The sequence below is a fragment of the Malaclemys terrapin genome, chromosome 4 (assembly GCF_027887155.1).
Source record: "Malaclemys terrapin pileata isolate rMalTer1 chromosome 4, rMalTer1.hap1, whole genome shotgun sequence".
NCBI classification, from domain to species: domain Eukaryota; kingdom Metazoa; phylum Chordata; order Testudines; family Emydidae; genus Malaclemys; species Malaclemys terrapin.
Genome location: NC_071508.1, coordinates 108007148 through 108027073, shown reverse-complemented (window position 1 = coordinate 108027073; position 19926 = coordinate 108007148). Strand labels below are relative to the sequence as shown.

General features: G+C 39.7%; 1 protein-coding gene across 2 annotated transcripts; it reads left to right on the top strand.

The window, feature by feature from the left end:
- Window positions 1-882: 882 nt before the first annotated feature.
- Window positions 883-19042, top strand: MBIP (MAP3K12 binding inhibitory protein 1). 2 transcript variants are annotated; one of them, XM_054027239.1, is made up of 9 exons: window positions 883-1066; window positions 5769-5888; window positions 7636-7857; window positions 7956-8052; window positions 9590-9655; window positions 12005-12157; window positions 14563-14660; window positions 17937-17975; window positions 18525-19042. In XM_054027239.1, exons 1-9 carry the CDS (start codon window positions 941-943, stop codon window positions 18627-18629), a joined length of 1026 nt encoding a protein of 341 aa, XP_053883214.1. In that variant the 5' UTR covers window positions 883-940; the 3' UTR covers window positions 18630-19042. The 2 variants fall into 2 exon arrangements, with proteins under 2 accessions (XP_053883214.1, XP_053883215.1); XM_054027240.1 differs by lacking the exon at window positions 5769-5888.
- The last annotated feature ends 884 nt before the right edge of the window (window positions 19043-19926 follow it).

The window sequence follows — 19926 nt, the reverse complement described above, 5'->3', positions numbered from 1 at the left end:
CCGCAGCCAGCCTGTGGCAAGTCACTGCTCTCAGCCATCCTCCCAAAATAATGAAGTTACTGAGTCCAAGCTATTGTGTCTCTGAAAGAAGCAGGTGAAGAAAGCAGGGATGGGTGTGACACTGCTCTACAGTAAAGAAAGGTGGCGGGCATAGGTTAGATCAGGCAGCTGCTCCAAACAAAAAGGTAAAGCTGGATCTACCCACCCCAAATTGTACTGTCAAAACAGAGCCAATCCAGCCATTCCTACTGAACCCACAAACCTGGACCCCAAAACATCCCAGCACAACAACTCCACAAAAACAATGTTGCCCACATTGTCTATTTAGTCACAATACTTTGGTGTTTTCTAAAAAACCCCAGGCTATTACCCCGGAGCTCATCTTTCATTTAAAAAAAATAAGTCCCTAATCCGTGTGGCTGCAGAGAAAAGATTGAAAGGGTGACCCTGCAACGCTTCAACACGCGAAGCCAGGAACCCCTCACGTACTGGATCACGATCTGAAAGCCAGTCTCATGGTGCCCGCAGGGGCCTGATTGACTCAGGGGGTTTGAACCCGCTGGGTGGCAAAGCAGGAGCCTGCCCCCTAACCCCAGTCCCGGGGTAGGCACGGGCATCCGGGAGACAGGGGCCAAGCACTGGCTGGCTCCAGGTTGTGGGCGCTCCGTACCAGGGGTGGGCTCTGCTCGCGGGCCGTTCCCTGCTTCGATAGAACCTCCCCCCCGACTCAGCCAGGGCTCAGCAGGCCTCGCTGCCCAGCGCAGGCCTGGCCCGAGAGCGGAGTCGAGGATTGGCCCCTCCGCCCGTCAGTCGGGCCTGTGGGCGGGGACAGACCCGGCTCTCCACCGCGCTGAGGCCGCCCGCGGGACTCGTCATCTCGGAGCGACGGCGGCAGGAGGCGGAGGCATGGTCCCCGCAGCCAGCAGTCTGGCCGGGTATCATGGCCGCCGTCGGGGAGTCTAGCCAGCGTCAGCCCGATGCCCACAAGCCGGAGACTCTCGCCGTCCCGGCCGCCAGGGAGGTGCTGAGCGGCGCCCTGCGCTCCCTGCCCAGGCTGACGGGGCAGGTCAGTGAGGGCAGAGCGGTGGGCGGCGGGGAGACCCTGCCGTGGGGCGGGCGGCAGTAGTAGTAGCAGCAATAGCTCCGTAGGGCAGGGGGTGGTGCGAATCGCTGCCGGCAGAGGTATGGGAGGTGGGCCCCGTTTGGGGCGGAGCAGCAGAGTTACAGGCAGGGGGGCATGATGGTGGGGGGAGACCCCTCAGCGTGGGGGGAGGGAGGGACAGGGGACAGCAGCTGTCCAGGGAGAGGGGATGAAAGTAGTAACCAGAGGCAGCAGGGGGTGTGCCTGGGGGGCAGGAGATAGGACAGTTTGGGTTTATTTGGTGAAAAATCGACTTGCAATTCATAATCCAGTAAAGGCTCCCTTATTTGGGGGGAGATCCTTTCATCTGGGATTGCTTTCATGGTCGTTTAGTACCTGCTGTTACCAAGGATCAAATATCTTGCTGCTGCTTGAGTGATGGATGGTGTACAGACTCTCATCACTACTTCATTTCATATTAACAGCAAAGCAAATGTGTTGCTGTTAACTGTGGCTTTAAAAAAAGTGACTATTGCCTGTGAAGTATATGCCTAAATTTATGAATTTATTTATGAAGGAAATATTTTTCCTATGACAAAGTGTGTAGATTTTATCACACACAACAGGTTAGTATGAATGTCGTCCACAAACCATTAAGTAGTCCATTATAACTTGGGGAAAAAAATGATCAGGACACTTGACGTTAGAACTGCTTAGACTTTTGGCTTGACTTTGCTGCTGTGGGGCATGAGCAAGTTTCTTTGAGCCGTATTTTTAGAAGTGGCTTCAGTTTTGGGGTGTTTAAGATTAAAAATCTAGGGCCTGTTTTTAGAGGTGAGGAGAGCCCACTGTCATTAAGTAGTGATATTACAGTAGTGCTCAGAGGCTGTGATCAAGATCAGACACAGTCCTTGCCTGAAATTGTTTACAATCCCCCAAAAAATCCCAATCCTGTGAGCTCATGAGTACCTCTACTGAAATCAGTGTAACTTCTCAAATTTGTGAAGTTAAATCATGCACAAGTGTTTAGGGCCCAAGATTAGAAGATACATCTGAAGGGAGAGGGAGAGAAATATATATACTACTTCAAACATTTTCTTAATCTTTTTGTAAAGTAGGTATCTACTTTCCCCAACTGTTCCTCAGTCTAACCGTTAAACATTATCTGACGTTTTTTGGTATTGGCAAAACCAAGTCTCCTCTCTTGCCATTTCAAGTGGGTGCTGCAGCTACTGTGCACCTTTAATAATCAGACGATAGTTATCGAAGCACTCAAATATTGAGGCACCCAAAATAAAGGGTCTGAAAACTTGGGCCTTAACCTTTATTTATCTCAGTTTTTCCCATCTGTAACAACACTCGCCTATCTCTCTAATAGGAATGCTGTGTGGATTGGTTAATGTTTATACAGTGTTTAGAGGTGGTAAAGTGCTAAGTATTAGATGTATCAGGCTAGCGTTACACAAAAGCCTCCCTTTGTATTGTGGACAGCATTTTCCATAATTCTTCACTAATCACAACAACTGAGTGGGTGAAGAAAAAAAAGTATGGTAATATGCATATAGCAGTGGTCATAGAACATAAAGAGCACTGTTCCTTTTGTGCTTCTCAACACTGCAGAAATGTCGACCTCATATATAAGAAACAGGAGCTGGCACATATACATAATGTAAGCTAGGTACCTGATGCTAAAGATGACACACCCTATGTAACAGCTTAAATCCTTGAACTTAATGTTCTTTTAAAAATGGTTAATCTCCATCCCTTATTCAGTACTTCACTGGTTACCCGAAGCTTGGCTACTTATAGGGCTGCATTTTAGATTCTGGGCCTAGTAGTACATGTGTAGTAAGGACCACATGCTGATTTCATAGAATTTAATGACAGTGGTTTGCTTCCACCACAGGGGTAGCTTGTCTAAAAATTACTAGTCTGTTGATGTTGTTTCGAGCCATAGGGATATCCATTGTGATGGAGTGACTTAAAGTCACCGTCAACTGCAACAAAATAGATGTCAGCCAAGGCTAGTATAGTAGTTGCAGCATTTCAGTCTATCGCTGTCCTTACAAGTACTGTTAAGGCAAGAGGAAACATTACTATGACAGATTAATTTGCTCATTCAGTATTTATTAGTGTCAACTCTCTGTGAGCTGAGGGGTGAAAACATTATATACATACAAAAAAAGTGTAAATTAGGTGAAGATAGGGGTTAGTCTTTACTTGTGACTAAAGCACGACTATGAATAAAAGAACCCAACCTTTTCACTTACCATCTTTAACTGTTTATCCCTAAATTATTCCCACTCAGAAATCTTGCTAAGTTTCTGCACTTTGAACTGCCTAAATAGGAGCTACAAAATATCAAGTGAAGCATACAACTGTTGCTGTGACTATTTGGAAAGAGGGATTGTTGAGGGAACGTTGAGGAGTACTCTTTTTAATCTATAATATGTGGTATATGTACCCCCACTGACTGTTAGCAGACACTATAAGTAACAATATCCAAAATAATGTGTACTGTATACTTTTTTTTATGGAAATATTTAGCACAAACTACTCCTGTTCTTCTTTTTGTGTGTATGCATGTATGCCTGATTGGCACCATAGATGTAGATAAATAATCTCATGAACTAAATAAAATGTACATTAAGTTTCACTTTCTTAGGTAAATAAAATGTTCAAAATGAGCATGCTTACCAAAACATGAATTTTCCAGATACGGTATGTGCAGGTTAAATACCAAAAAGAATAAAATCTTGCTTTAAAATCTATCTAAAAATACTTGATATTATGTCTAGCTGAACCAAAAGATGGAAAGCTTGAACCTATTGTGACTTTGTTGTTAGTTTTTAGAATTTTGAGGTGGAGTAAGAAGAAAAATAGACTCATTATTTCACTAGTTTTTCTGCCACTATAAGAATTGGTGAGTCCCCCATCTCCTTTCCCATGTATTGGCTTGTGCTCTGATCTTGCACATTTACTCAAGCAGAACAGGAATGGGAATGCTGCCTGCTTAATGATGCAGGATCAGGTTCATATTTTGTTTAGATATAATAACACTGTTATTGTGATTCTTGTTTTCACTGCTAATATATAAAGTAGTTTAATATTTGACTGCTTTGCCTCCCAATGTATTGCTAGCATTCTGTTTACTTTATTCACATTTGATTCTCCTTATGTATGTTGTGCTTTAGATGAATTTTTGCTCATCATTTCAATCTTCAATTGTCAGCCCTTTAAAAAATTTATCTTGAAATCCTCAAGAACTAAATGTGTGTTCTGTTTTCTTACCCACATTTGATGCCATTAGCTGGCCCCTACTTTGGGGGGGAGGGGAGATATGTTAAAGGTATTGTGCTTCAGGCATGCAAACTCATAATCATCTGTCTAGCTATAGTCTAATTTTCTTTTTAAAAACTGGGAGCTTGCACTATTTGTGAGCATCATATTGATCAAGCAGCAAAAGTATGTGAATGAATTAGGAATTCTGGACCTGATTCTGAGTGTCACTGAGTCCTGTAACCCCTGTAGATTTAAATAGGAATTATGGTTAAGTATAGAGTTCTTCATTCACTTTTGGGGAGTCTTTAATGCCTTATTTGGTTGGAAAACAACCTCTTTGGCTTTGGTGGGAGTTGCCAAGTGCTTGCTATTTCTCAGGATTAGGCCCTGTGAGAATAACAAGTTTTATTGAAACAAAAATAGAGGTGGAAATGAAGAGCATGCATGTATTTCATTAGTGATTATTAACAAAAAGTTTAGTAGTGTAAAATGAAATTATTTTTATAAACATGCACATTGATTAGAGATTTAATAGATGCAGTTTCTAAAAGCTAACTTCAATATGTGCATAATCTGTCAATTCTACATCATTGTTTTCACTAAGGAGTATAATCTCATGGAATTTGTTTATGTAGTCTGAGTTTGCAATGGTTCAGTTGCATAGAAAGTTAAACTTTGATTTTGAAGTAGGTTTCATGGGGTGGAGAAGGTCCTGCTGCACAGTCTGTATTTTGCGTAACCTAGGGTTTGGTAAAGGTTATTTATTTATGTAGGCTTCTTGCAAAAGAAAATGTAATTTTAAATTCTTTTTAGACTAAAACCTGATCTGGAAGAGTGCTTAGTGCCCACACTTCTCAGCACACCTAAGAATCAAGGCCATAATTTATTTTAACATACTGGTAATTAAACACACATTTTACCTATTTTTGTTCCACTGTTTGCAAAGCAATAATCTCTATGAAACAAGCATATTGGCGGCTTGGTCTTGTCACTAGCTATGCTGTTAAACCAGCTAAAATAAAAGCAAACTACAGTAATAAGAAACAAACAAAATATTTTATTGTAACAGTTGATAGAAGCTGATTTGATAGACTGACTTAACTCTTGACAGAGATTAAAAGGCTAAGTTAATGCAATAAAAATGGCATTGATTTAACTAAAGTATTTTTTTTTTAAATCAGACTTCATGCAAACATACACAGTGATTTATTTGAGGAGTGTCAGTTACAATTGAAGTTTCAATGCAAGACTAACACTTTTAAACCATTCTTCTTCTCCCACATAAAAATGCAGTCAACAGGCTGAGAATTTTTGTTACCCTGTAGAAGTCCCATATACTTCTGACATTCTGTAACACAGCATAATGATGTAATTTTTGTGATGATGCTTGTTTGCCCTTTTGAAGCTTAACCTTGGAGATGATGTGGTGAAAATTGTAATCGATTGGAGCAAGCTTCAAAGTACTTCGGCACTCCAGCCTACATTGCTCTTTAGTGCACTTCAGCAACATATTTTATATTTGCAGGTAAATATTTTATTGGACACTTTTAAATGCTGATCTCTTTGGTCACGTTTAATGTAACTAGATTATATACACTGCATAATTTCAATTGTTTGATTTAGTATTGAAGTAGTGGTATTTAACTTGAGAAGCATGCAAATATATTATACATTTGGGATTCCTCTACACTTCATAGGTTCTCAAACCTGTTATCTTACAGAGTTGTCAGAACAGTTGTGGGAATAGCCTACCGGGCCACTATGGGTAAGCATATTGAACAAATGCAGCCCCATTGATTTCTAGACTTGCATTGTAAATTCAATACATTTCCATCTATGGTGGGTTATAATTAAGCAATAAGACACGGCAGGTGTGTCTCATGCTATGATAATGATTCCATGCCTTGGGTGAGTTTTGAGGCTCATGGAGTGCTTTCAGTGGTTCAAGAAGTGGCATTATCCCAGCATGACACATCCTGGAGTGTCTTACTGCAATTAAAACCTATGCTGAAAATATGTTTAACAAGAAAGTAATTTCTTTGACATTAATGTCTCATTTTGCCAAGTAGCCAGTCACTGCATTTTTCTTAACTATTTGAAACTTTTTGGCCCTATCAGAAGTAGCAACTACACTGTAATTTAATTGTGATTTTTTTTGGGGGGGGGGAGAGAGGGGGGGGTTGGTTTTGGGTTTTTTGGACAGTCAATAGCTGAACAGAATTGAGCCCTTGCTGCTTCGTGGTCTGACATCTGAAGAAGGTGGTGATTTGAATACATTTCAATTTTTCATATTATCTGTTCAGTAAACGATTCCAAGTGTATTGTATTTGGGGGATGGGGTAAAATTAGAGGAACTTGTTAACTTGCTAGTCTACAGGATAAAAAAGGGCCTTTGTTTTACACATCAAGAGTCTTTAATATGACAAACAAAAACAGACAAAATGCAAGATTAAAAGCAAGTAAAAATTACTTGCTGTCTCCTTAAATTTAGACATACTAATTTCATTCCTTTTCAGGAAACTAGACTGGTAGAAATTGTCCTGTTATAAGTAATAGTTAATCCTAGATTTGTAGGGGAGAAAGAAGCTATAAAATTCAGGGAAGACTTAAGAGTGTGTGTGCAGGGGGAAAGACATGTAGTACAACTTGTTTTTTGATCTTGTGCAGGAACATCCAGTGGAATGATAAGCATTTATTTTGCTGCTACGGCTACCAGTGCTTTCTCTCATTTAATTTCGTAATATAAGTAGATAATCAGCCATATCAAGAAAAGCATGATTGTTCAGCATAACACCTATATATATTTCGTGTCTGTGTTGTCTCATACACTTTGGGCAACTGCAGTTTCAAGTGGAGAATCTCTAGTGATGTAGTGATAAAGTAAGGGCTTTACAGAGTGAGAGCATTGGCTCTCATGTTAAGGAGGAAAAATACTAAGCCTAGTGTTCTGAGTAGGCATCTGAATGACATGTTAATTAAGTGTCATTGGTGGCGAAGGCTGAAGCTTTGATTTGGTTTATAACAGATGAGCAGCAGACAGATTTGCTTAGACATTTTGGATTTGTTTTCAATTTCTCATATACAAACATGTAACAGGCTGTGGTCATAAGGACATAAAATTTGGAAGTACTATATTTTTAGTTTTTTATTGGATTGTATATTAGGTTGATATTATATGGTGTCTCAAATTATTTTAACTAGTCTATTTTAGAAATTGTAATGAGAAGCGTGTTGCCATTTTGAACCCTATCATATATCCTTTTTTGTTTCAGCCTCTTTTAGAAAAACTCCAGTCAATGATTAAAGAGGAAAATATAGTCCCTGTTGAAGATGCAGATAAAACTGAAGGCAAGAAGTTGGATACAAATTCACAGTTATCTGATAGTATGTCACAGATAGAAGAAAAATATACAAGTTATGATTCAGGAGATCTGAAAGAGGCTCATATTAATTTTGACTCAGAGGTGGTCCAGATAAAAGCTGGAAAAGCAGAAGTAAGTGACCATCTTGCCTAGATTTGAGAAATGCCTTTTCTTTCATTTTGAATTACAACAATGAAATAGATACATGTCACCATGTTTATTACCTGCAGATTGACAGGAGGATATCAGCCTTCATTGAGAGGAAACAAGCTGAGATCAATGAAAATAATGTCAGGGAATTTTGCAATGTTATTGATTGTAATCAAGGTAATTATCCAACCAGAGTTTAATCTTCCTAGAAATTTAAATATTATTTTTGTTTTAAAATGTCACTTATATTTAAAAAACAAACGTAACTTCATTTTTAAATTAAAGACCATTTGTACGTGCGATGTGGAAATTATTGGATAGACAAAATGCAGAGATTACTCTCCCAGAACTAGTCTGATCTTTCTAAGTTTCATGGAGTCCATACTGAGGAAGAGGAGCTGTTACTATATTTTAAAAACTGCAGAGTCTATAATCAGATGCTCTCATTAATGTGAAGATACTTACTTTATGAAGTTATTGTAATTGTTGACTTTAAAAAGGAACACTAAATTAAGTTAATGCAGGAGAATTGCAGTGCAAATAATGTCTTACCAATTGTATATTGAAAGTCCAAACTTAGAGAAGTATAATGTTAGTTTGATTAAAAGAGAATATATTTCATTGTAACTTATTTAAATTACTAGAGGGTTGAATTAAAAGAAAAAATGTGAAGGGTCTTAAGTCAAATTGTTTGTTTTTTAAATGTGTCCTACTTAAACACTCAGTGATAATATCCAGAGCAAAACAATTATAGAAGTGTTTTGAAGAGACTTATTTATAAATAAGGAGTAAAATACTGCAGTTTTCCTATGTCTTCTAGTATCTTCCCAGTATCTGTTTACCCAAATATCACAAGTAATTGTTGGGCATGCTATGTTTTTGATCTCAAAGATCACTGTTTTATAATTTCATAAGTGTTGGAATGAAAGAACATTCTAAAAAGTTAGACAAACATTAAAGGTTAATAGATTGTTTAAGAGGTGCTAGATAATAAAATGTCACTTTTTAAAGTTATATTAAGTAAGCTTGCATGCAGAAGAGCTGATTCTAGAACTTCTCTATGCTCATTTTATTATAAAACATTAATATAGCTCTAAGTACATGGACAAGAATAAAATACAAATGCTAGAATATGAAAGGAAATGAGAGATGGGCTCAGTTCTTGGTGGGGGGCGGGTGCTAAAATTTTACAAGCTACAAAACTACTACTCTTAATAATAATGACAAGCCACAAGACATCAATATAGATAAGGGAAAGCGGAACAAGATGCTACACTAAGAAGGATTCTTGGAAGAAACTAGCTTTAAGGAGGGACTTGAAGAAGAGGGAGAAGAGTTTATGGACAGAAAGATAGAAAACCAAACCTAAAGTAGGGATTGAAAGAAAAGGCAGCAATAAGTAGAAGATATGGAGAAACAAATGGACCAAGGAGATGAGGACAATTAGAACACAAGTAGATTGGAACTGATTATGGTTCTAATCCTGCAAACGTTTACACATATGAATAATTTTATATAGGTGAGTAGTCCCATTGAACTCAATTGGTCCACTTGTGTATAAGTGTTCACAGGACTGGGGCCTAGGCCTTTCATACCTTGGAGGAAGAGGAATTTAAATTTGATATGCCAAAAGCCAAAAAGCCAGTGGTCAGAGCATTTTAATTTACAAATATGCACTTAAGGTCTCTCTCTTTTTTTAAAAAAATTTCGTTAGAGAACAGCTGTGCCAGAACAGATGCAGTTTTCACACCTTATCCTGGATTTAAGAGTCACGTAAAGGGTAAGCAGTAATTAGCTAATATCTATGTACTTTTGTCCTCAAAATATATTTGCCACAATCTGGCATTGTCCCCACCTGGACAATGTTCATCAAATGTGGCTCAACTGAAATGTGTACATTTTTGTATAGAACATTAAAAATATCAATGAAACGTTTGTATTGACTTTCAGTCTAATAAAAGCAGTTTTGAATCATTCCCCCTGCACAGTTTCCACCCAAAAGCCAGCAGCATGGTGCTAGTGCATGAGAACCTAAAGGTGTGTTTTACTACAAGCAAAAATAAACTAGTCTGTCTTCATTGTCTGAGATGAGATTTAAAAAAAAGAAACCAAAAATCCCAGTTTGTAGGTGAAAAATTTAATTATTTGCATTTAATATTCTAAATTGGTTTTAGCAATATAGCTAAGGATTTGATTTAAAAAAAAAAATTATGAATGTCCCTCTAACCAAAATAGTTGTATTGAAATGGGAGGCAAGCCCAGCTTAAGTTATAATTACAGAATTATTGTATTGCAAGGCTTTACATTTTCTTCATTATCACAGGGATTGCTCAGCTATTAAATGCTCCTTCACTTGCTGCTGAGTGGGCACTGCCAGATGCGGAAGAAGAGACTGCTCCAACCATCCTGAATGGAAGGTTTTGATCTCTTCTCCATCCCCACTCAGATCCTTGGCCAGTGTTGTGGGAGGTCTTAAACCCTTGCCATCTCCTCCCAGTACTGTTCTGCTAATGGAGAGGGTACAGCAGCACTGCATGGGAGGGGACAACCCAGCGAGCAAGGTTCTCCCCCCAAAAAAATCTCAAAAGGGGGGAAAACTGGAAAAAACAGGGAAAAAAGGTGTATAAAATAATCCTTATACTCTGTCTATTTAGGGAATTATATGGTCCCCATCACTGTAGTATCTGAACACCTCAGAGTCTTTAATATATTTATTCTCACAACACCACAGGAGGTAGAGAAGTACTGCTGTCCAGGCACAAAGAAGCTAAGTGCTTTGCCAAAAGTTACACGGGAAGTCTGGAAGAGCAGGGAATTGACCCAAGATCTCCCAAGTGCTGAACTTAAGTGTGCAAAAATGTGCCTGTTCATTGCTGTCTAGGGACATGTACAACTTATTTGAAATACAACAATAAGAGTACCCCGCCTCCTGAAAATTGAAAGTCTACTTGTGCTACCCACTCAATCACCCTTTTAGAAAAAATCTAGGATAATACAGTAGATTAGCGTCATAGCATGTTGCAAAGCTTAATCATTTTCTGTTGTGCCAGGAGGAAGATTGGAGAAGTGAGGCCCAGCTTTAAGGTCCCTTCCTTTTTAAACCTGAGGCTGTTAGTTGAAGTGTCTTGACTTCAGCACAGTATTATAGAAAAGGTTGCCCAGACCCATACTGTTCAGACCTTTTGATAGGTGAAAACCAGTACATTTATTTGCACCTGGAAAAGAATTGGAAACAAAGACAATGCAGACTCTGGAGCACAAGTGTAACTTGCTCTCTGCTTGAAATGCTCAGTAAGCCCACAGTAGCATGCTGCACCATCTGAAGTTTCCTGAATGGTGTTCAGGTACAGCACAGTGCAGTAAGACCACCCGGAAGAATGGATAATGTTGTTTGTCAAAGTCCACACAGATTGCTCAAGAGATTTTGACTTGGTTGGAAACAAACATGTTTGGCCACAGCTATCTGAGCATCCAGAATCAGCGAAGGATTCAACGAGACTTTCAAGTTGCAAACCCAAATAACAAAACATTGAGAACTCCTTTGCTAATATTTCTGCTAATTCTTGTAATTGTTTCTCCTTCTATATTCTACTTGTTAACATAGTGGTAGTTGTAATGCAGCCCATAATGTTAGGTCATGGCTTTTTCTCGACTTTTCTTCCCACTCACACTAGCTCTAGCCAATCATTAATTTAGATTGGATGTTATTTGTTTTTCAGCTACTAATCTAACCATTGCTGTTATTGAGATTAGCAGCTAAAAGACAAATAAAACTTGACTCAAAACATTCTTGAATGTTTGCCACAGGAAAGTGTGAAGAGAAATTGCCATTTGCCTCAGATAAAGAGAAATTAAAGCTTTGAGTTATTTTTATCCATACCTAATTTTTAGTTAGGCAGTATACTTTGAACCTCTAGTCTTCAATGTCTTTGGGACTTTCATCACATTAAAAGTTGTAGTAAAGTTAGCTTGGTTATCACAGTGAAGTTAGTAAAACTACTGTACTAAAAAAAATTATTGATTTTAAAAACATTTTTATTACATTATTACTTAAATGAAAAAGTTCTTGATATGAAAAGAACTAACTACGTGTGCATATGTGGTAATCGTGAAACCTCTTTTAACCTAGTTTCTAGAGTTGTAAATACCTATGGTCCCCAGACTAGATCTGAAGGAACACACAGGTCCAATCATAAAGCAAGTATCCTGCTTCGTGACTGTGGAAACCAAGCAGTAGAGGAAAGACTGCAAAACATTGAAGCTCATTTACGGTTACAAACAGGTTTGTACCATATGCTTTAATTGTGTGATTAATATATTCGATTGTACTGTAATTATCACTAATATCGTACAGTTAGGCAAGGTTTCAAGTTCAGTCTGTGACTGTGGATTGCATGCTTTTCAGCACATCTCTGTAGTAGTAGGTGGCAGAATTTTCTCTACAAGGGTCAGGCCAGCTGAAACACTGCAAGGTAAGGTAAGCTATCTCAGTCTCAACTCAGTTCCTATCCATCTCCGCTCAACTCCTGGCCAAGTCAACAGCCCTGGGAAAAGCCTCAAGTTCATCTTTCTCCTCTCTTAGCAACTGCACAGGAAATCTCCAGGTGTCACAATGTGACCTGCTTTAGATACCCACTCCCTGCTTCTTGTTTCAGAGGAGAAAAGGCGGGGGGGGGAAGGATTTTTGCAGGGTTGTTCTCTGCTCACCAGCAGTCAGAGTAGCTCTCTCCTAGCACTGCTGTCCTTCTACTACCACTGCAGTAAAAGACAGCAGCGCTAGGAGGAGTGAAAGGGGAGCAGTTTTAAATAACAGCTGCTAAGAAGAGAGCAGTCTTGAAGGAAGAAAGCTTTATTCCCTGCCAAAGCTTTCCCAGCCATAAGGGGAAACAGGGAGGAAAAACTATTTGAAACCCTGACCAGGACTTGCTATGACATTTTGTGACTGGCTTCCCAAATACGGTCTGGGTGTGCTCCAAAAGTAGAGAAGTGTGGAGAAGTAGAGAAGAAAGTTAAAGCTCAACGACAGCTTTAATACTTATTTCAATGCTGCCTTGGCAAGGGTTGGGCTAGATTCTTTAATGGAATCAGATCAGAGCTGGAACTGATGTAAGGTAAAGATGTGGATGGGCAGCCAATAGAGGGAATAAAAGCATGGTGGGGCCACATTAGTTACTACTTTGGAAAAAAAAACAGATTAAATGTGTCTCCAGGGTACCACACATATGTTTACCTTTCATCCTGAAAGCTGCTACTGGGCTAAATACTTACATAGCAATCTATAAATTGGAGTACTATAAAATCTGCCTCATCACGTTGCATGTTTTTGTATGGTCAGTTCTGTTTAGTACATGGACGAGACAGCTGAGTCATAGGCCAAGATGCTGTGGTAAAATCCCAGGAAACAGCAGGCTGTCTTTCTCAAACACTTCTTCTCCCCCGACCTTGCTCCCCCGCAGTGAATTAGGCAACTGTCGGCAGGACACCTGTTCTTTCATTTCTAATGGTGAATTCCCTCCAGTGCAGTTCTAGATATCTATGTTGGACCCATAGGTGACCTGTCACCACCTGCTCTCTGCTGATGGCCGTTAGCTGCGTCCTGTTTGAAGTGGTGATGCTTGGTGCACTACCACATGGGATTGTAGGTTTCCACATAATCAGTAGAATGGTGGTGCATGAGGTGCCTGCTAATGTCTAGTTGCACATGGGCAGCTATCAGAAGGAACAGAAGATTAATTAATAGAGTAAAATACATGTTACTAACTAATGGGTTTGCCTTTTAAAATTTACCAGTATTAAGTCTCCTGTAGCCTACTGTATGGGGGGTTTTTTTTGTTTGTTTTTTGTTTTAAATCCTAGATGCAACATGCATGAAGATGGACCTAAAATTAAGCCTAAAAGAAACTTTTTTTTCAAAATCATTGCTGTTCTAAGCTATAAGGGTTTTAGAACTAAAGTATGTCTCAAAAAATCCATTTGTCCAATCACCACTAGTGCTTGTCATCAATTTCTACAGAACTTACATTCACTAAAAACAATTTCTAGCCCTGGGGATTGGAAAGATAACTTTCACGTGTCATCTGATAGTGTTTTTTTTTTTTTTCTCGGAGTCTGCAGACAGCTCCAGTACCTCTGCTCATAGCTCTGCAGACAGTTCCAGAACCTCTGCACACTAGTCAGTATGACTACTGCTTTTCAAAACATTGCTAGCTTCAGTTTCATGTTCCTGCATTTTTGTGAAGCAATGAGACGGAGCCAGGGACTAGAGTTACTGAGGCACCAATCCTCCCCCTGCCCCTCCCTCCAAAAAAAAAAAACCCACATAGAAGGGTAAAGAAGCTGAGACTCCTTCTTTGCAGCTGCAGAATGGAAAGTGGCAAATCTTATCCCTCCCTCTAGGTAGAGAGGATGGAATTTTAAATTCACCACACATTGGAGGCTAATGAATGAGCTTCCATGTAGGGTCCAGGAACAGCACCTTACTTCCAGCAACATTTCCTCTCCTGGCAACTGAATAGGACTTGGCTTCTCATCAGACCATATTGGTTACCCTTCCCCCTCCCACCTTTTTCATCTCATCTTCTGGCTAGTAGGTGAATTCTTCAAGCCCTACTATAAAGTTTAAGCTTATAGTAATGTTAGTTATTCAGATGGTTTCCTGACTCTTCCTATTTGGACTGTTACATCAAGGTGGTCCAGTACCTAGAGATATTTATCAGAGAATTAAAAAGCTTGAAGATAAAATTCTTGAGTTGGAAGGAATGTCCCCTGAATATTTTCTCTCTGTGGTAAGTAATTCTCTCTAACTTCCATTATTCAGCACACCTAAATGTGTTTGGGGCTTTTTGTTTTCTTAAATCTTAGATATAGGAAATAGATCTTATTTATATTGGTAGATACTATTTTGATAGTTGCATAAACACTTTTTTCCATAGAAATATGAAATTTCTAAACTACAAAAACTTAAATTGAGCGAAAGTATGGCTTTCATTCAGGTGACGATGTCTTGCTTTTATACACAATATGATTACATTTTAATGAACATAGAGAATTAGTGTCAAGAACTGGTGTGAGGAACAGCGCTAATGCCAACTCAATGTTTTTTTGCAAGTGACAGGGTTTCAGGAGATGCTGGAATTCCTTTCTCAATGACACGAGAAGTTCCAGCGCCCTCGCAGAGCCAGTCCCTTCTGATCGCTGTTCTCACAGGAGGAGGAGGAGGAGGAGGAGAGAGCAAAGAGCCATGCAGCTCAAGGCGGTTCCACTCCCTCCTGTGAGAAAGATGGACAGGATAATACCTCTGTTCCTCCCCCTCCCAATCTGCCAGCTTGTGAAGGGGGAGAGGGGACCCTGCTGCAGCTTCCCTAAGCCTGGGAGAGGGGTGTGAAGAACCCCAGGAGGAGCAGAAGTGAGGCTAATGTGGGGAACTGAACTGAGGTGAACTGACTAATGGTAGGGGGACTGACAGGAGCTGAAGTGATGGTGGGAGACAGAATTAATTGCTGGGCAGGTTATGGGGAGATGGGGGTGAAAGCTTCTGTAGCAGGGGCCAAAATCACCTTTCCCAATGAATTTGGGAGTGTTGGCAAAACTAATTGTCTCTCTCACAGTGGGGATTGGCAGGGGGAGGTTCAAAAATCAAGAGACTGAAAAAACAATATAATCTTTGTCTGAAAATGATTTTTTTATCATGATTTTTGAGCTCTTGAAATTGGCAATACTGGAATAGGGAAGGGGTGACAGACAAAAGCATGGGGCATGGGAAGAAAGATAAATTGCTTGGAGATTATTTTATGTCGTCCAGTGCTTTTTTTAAGCTGGTCTTCAGACCAAATTCTGTTAGTAATTGTGCATAAGCGGTGAAAGTTGTGTATATTTTTGCCTCTTTCTGAAATATGGAAAATTAGCAAACAAATTTAATGCTTCCCCCAGCAGAACAGTGCATAGTTAAGTAAAAAGAGAGTTTATAGGTGCATGAAAGACTCTTATATTTTTGCACTATATGAAAGGCTTAAACCACAGTGGGAAACAGTTGAGCTGGCTTCACAAAAAACTAGCACATGCAGAGTGAAACTGGAAAAGATGTTTCTCTAATGCCCAGTTACAGAAATCTTATTATTTGGAATATTAGTAGCTAAAAGTTTTAAAATTGATTAGTTTCAAGTTGACTGTCTTTATAAATACATAGAACTGCTATTGAAAGAGATTCAAAACTTCATGTAATATAGGCCTTTTCAGCAAGTGTCCGATTCTGGGATCCAATTCTTTAGTTTAACTCATATTTGAAGTTCCTAGCCAGTAAAACACACATTTGGGCTGCCCGTTAAACTTTCAATTTTAATTTCTTTTTACCCCCCTAGGGGGCTTCAGCTTCCTGTTGGAAATGTAGGAGACAGGAATCTGCTTAGGGTAGAAGCTACAGAGTATGGAGGCACGTGGCTCAAAAGTGCCCCACCTGAAGGCTTCCTTCTTCAGTAAAGGGAATCCAGGTCACTGAGGAGGCTCGTAGAGGCAGAAATCTGCATTTCAGAAGGGGGCAAGGGACATTTTGTAGGGGACTGAGGAGAAGTAGGTGCCCAACAAGGCCATCTGCCCTGTTTAAGGGGGAACATAAGAATGGCCATACTGGTTCAGACCAGAGGTCCGTCCAGATCCATATCCTGTCTTCCAAAAGTGGCCAATGTCAGGTGTTTAGGAAGGAATGAACACAACAGATAATCATCAAGTGATTCATCCCCTTGCCCATTCCCAGCTTTTGGCAAACAGAGGTTAGGGACACCATCCCTGCCCATCCTGACTAATAGCCATTGATGGACCTATCCTCTATTAACTTAATCTAGTTCTTTTTTTGAACCTTGTTATAGTCTTGGCCTTCAACATCCTCTGGAAAGGAGATCCACAGGTTGTCTGTCAGAGAGAGAAGAGCCCTGGGATTCAGCTGTTACCCTGGAGCACTGAGGGAGCTGCTGATGGGGTTGATAGTGAGGGTATACCCAGTGGGCAAAGGAGGGAACCCTACCTCGGCTCTTACTACATGTTAATTACCTTGGGAAAATGTTTGTTCTTCAGTTCTCCTGCTCTCCCTCCCGTGTCACTAAAATGGACTCTCCCCTGGATTTTCACTTCCTGACTGAATATCTCTCCTAATTACACCAGCAGATGAGGGAGCCTTCTGGTAGAAAGAGTAAAACAGCAATACTTTAAATTTTAAATGCAGCCCTAAGATTTTACTTGGATTTCTCTGTGCTGTACATGGAGCTACACCTTGAGACTATTTGGAAATTAAAGGTAGTGCAGGAGGGAGCTTTCTGCTTATCATGTTGAGTTTCCCCCCACAAAGTGCTTTGGGATCTTCTCTGGGTACCAATAGGTGTTTGGATGGAATTTACGCTAGCAGTGGTACAGCTAGTGTAGGTCAGTGCCTAAACTTCCAGCAGTATATTGGTACTGTGTCTGCATGAATGTTTGCACCATTGACACTAGCAGTGGTGAGAAACACTGGCATGGACAAGGCATCCACTAAATATCAAACTACCCTTTACCTCTAAAGGTGGCCTTCGTTTAGGATATAATTGGGTTATACAGGCTGTGCAGCGTAAAGAAGTTTGAGCAGCTTCTGGCTGTTCTCTGGAAAAGCAGTAGGTTGGTTGATTTTTGCTTGGGATTTCTCCCACCCCTAAAATTCACTTAATTGAAGAGGATTTCTTGGTATCTATGGAATGATGGTCAGTGTTCCCTTCAGTGCTCTGAAGACTTACTCCTGTATCAGTGATAAGAGATCTTGTAGCTTCTAGACTAAGGAATCCTCTGAGGATGCTATATAGTGGTGGATTAGCTACTGGGCCAATAGGGCTTGTGGCCCAGGGCCCCGGAAAAATGGGCATCCCCACACTATGATCCCACTCATCAGCTGGAGTGCCAGGCAGGCAGGGCAAGACCCCGGGGTAGGGGGAAAGTTGGTGGAAGGGGTAGGGAAGGGCCCCCACTTGCTCTGGCCCAGGACTCCACAACACCATGATCTGCCTCTATGTATTAAGACTGTGGTTAATCTTTATTCCCTCTAGAATTTTTCTGGCAAAAGGAGGAAAGTCCAACTACCCCATGTAAGTGCCATTAACTTTTACTTACCTTAATTTATGAAATGCTTCAACTACAGAGTAGTTCCACATTTTACTACAGTATTGTCAAAGTGCACAGCCAGCGTAATTGCTTTCTAGGTGTAGTTAGCTATATGTTGGGTTGCTGAGTTCCCTTCAAATACCAGTTTTTCAGCTGTGTGGTTGTACATATGTTTCAGTGCACAAATTTTAAAAATATTTTAGTAGACAATCTGTCGAGCAGTAGTGTGTAGCTATTTGAGAAGTCATATACTTTTCATCAATTGTTAAAATAGTTAACCATTGTTTGTTCTGTTGCTGAAGAGTCAAATATTCAGCCTTTTTTGTTCCTGCTAATTTGAGGTAGTTACAAGATCTCTGTAGGTAACTTCAGTTTTCAAATAAATTTCTGAATGTACAGTATTTTCATCTTAGCACTGAAACATCAAGAGTTTCAGTATGGAATGAGAACTCCTGTAGTAAAATGTGAAGTTGTGCTTGAACATTTGTGTAGCAATTCTAATGTGTAAATTATTGGGTTTTTTTTCAAAACAGAAATATTCACTGGCTGAACTTGATGAGAAGATCAATGCACTTAAACAAGCATTACTGAGAAAAACGAATGAAGCAAAGTCCAAGGAGGTTGATGATCTTCTTTGATGAAATTTCCTAAATCTCATCTCGTTTTAACTCTTATAGACTTATACGAGTACTCTTCACCCAATGAAAATAAAGCTTACATATTAACACTCTCATTTGGATATTTTTGGAAACTTGCAATAGTATAGCCCAAAAATGTATATCAAGTTCCTTAGGTTGTGTCTTTAAAATGATGAATGTATTGCAAGTAGCATTCTAAAAATCTATTCCCTTCTGTTGTAAAGGAGGATCTACCTTATTATTCAGCTGTGAAAAACTGCTTTAATTTAACTCTGCAAAATCTGTATTTCATCTGTGCTTTTCTTGATCAAAGGGAAAAATCTTTTGAATAATAATATTCAAAAGGGCTACCTTAACTAAAATGTTAGTGTTCATGTAACAAGTAATTTTGTGAAATAAAACAAAATACTTAATGTGTGAGTGAATTTGTCATCTTCGAAAAAGAAATATGGTAACACAAAATCAAGAGTATGCACAGGAAGAGCAAATTGTTTTGGTAAATGTTTGTCATTTTCTCCCAGGCTTCAGAAATACATACACCCATAATACATCACTAGACAAAGATGTGATTACAGATAAATGATACACAGGTGTATAGAGGCAGACTGCACCCACTTTTCAATAGCCCTGTAAAGACTGACCACAATTAGCTAACTAGGATTTAAACACTTAAAAAAAGTTTCTACAGTAGGTATTAACCCATGAGCTAATCTTTATTTAAATGCTACTTAATGTATTTTTAAACATTCCCTAATCTAGACCAGGCCATTCATTTAATAAGCTGATTAAATGTATGAAGTCAGTGAGAGGAGATCTGTGTAGACAAGGCCCTACATCCAACAGTTTTTTGTTTTGTTTTTTAAATAAACTGCTTTGCATCCACATAAGTGTTTTATTTTTCTGAGTTATCTGGTGTCTTATCCCACATCAATTAAAGCTGCTTTGGAAGTGAAATAACTAACTATTCCTGAATGAGGGTTCCCCCCCCCTCCCCCCACATGGGGTTTGTGTGGCTGTAACAATATTTTGCTTCTGGAAGCTCTGCCATTGGTATCCCACATGGCATTGCTGCACAAGACTTAATTATGTGCCCTCTACTGTTTTGAGGTACTCTAGACTCAATGTCACTTCCCCTCTTAAATACTGTTACACAGCTGGGTACACCCTTTGTGCTTCTAACTCATGGCATGTTCACACAGGCAGAGCCACATGCTCAGAGTAACCAAGCCTGGACTTGCAGAACAGCAAGTCTAGTGGTTAGAGCGGAGGGGTGGGAGTCATGACACCTGGGGTGGGT

Coding starts and splice junctions, on each gene's coding strand:
- MBIP (XM_054027239.1), top strand. CDS start 941: ATGGCCGCCGTCGGGGAGTCTAGCCAGCGTCAGCCCGATGCCCACAAG. Junction 1,067..5,768: donor TGCCCAGGCTGACGGGGCAG/GTCAGTGAGGGC, acceptor GCCCTTTTGAAG/CTTAACCTTGGAGATGATGT. Junction 17,976..18,524: donor GGAAAGTCCAACTACCCCAT/GTAAGTGCCATT, acceptor TTTTCAAAACAG/AAATATTCACTGGCTGAACT.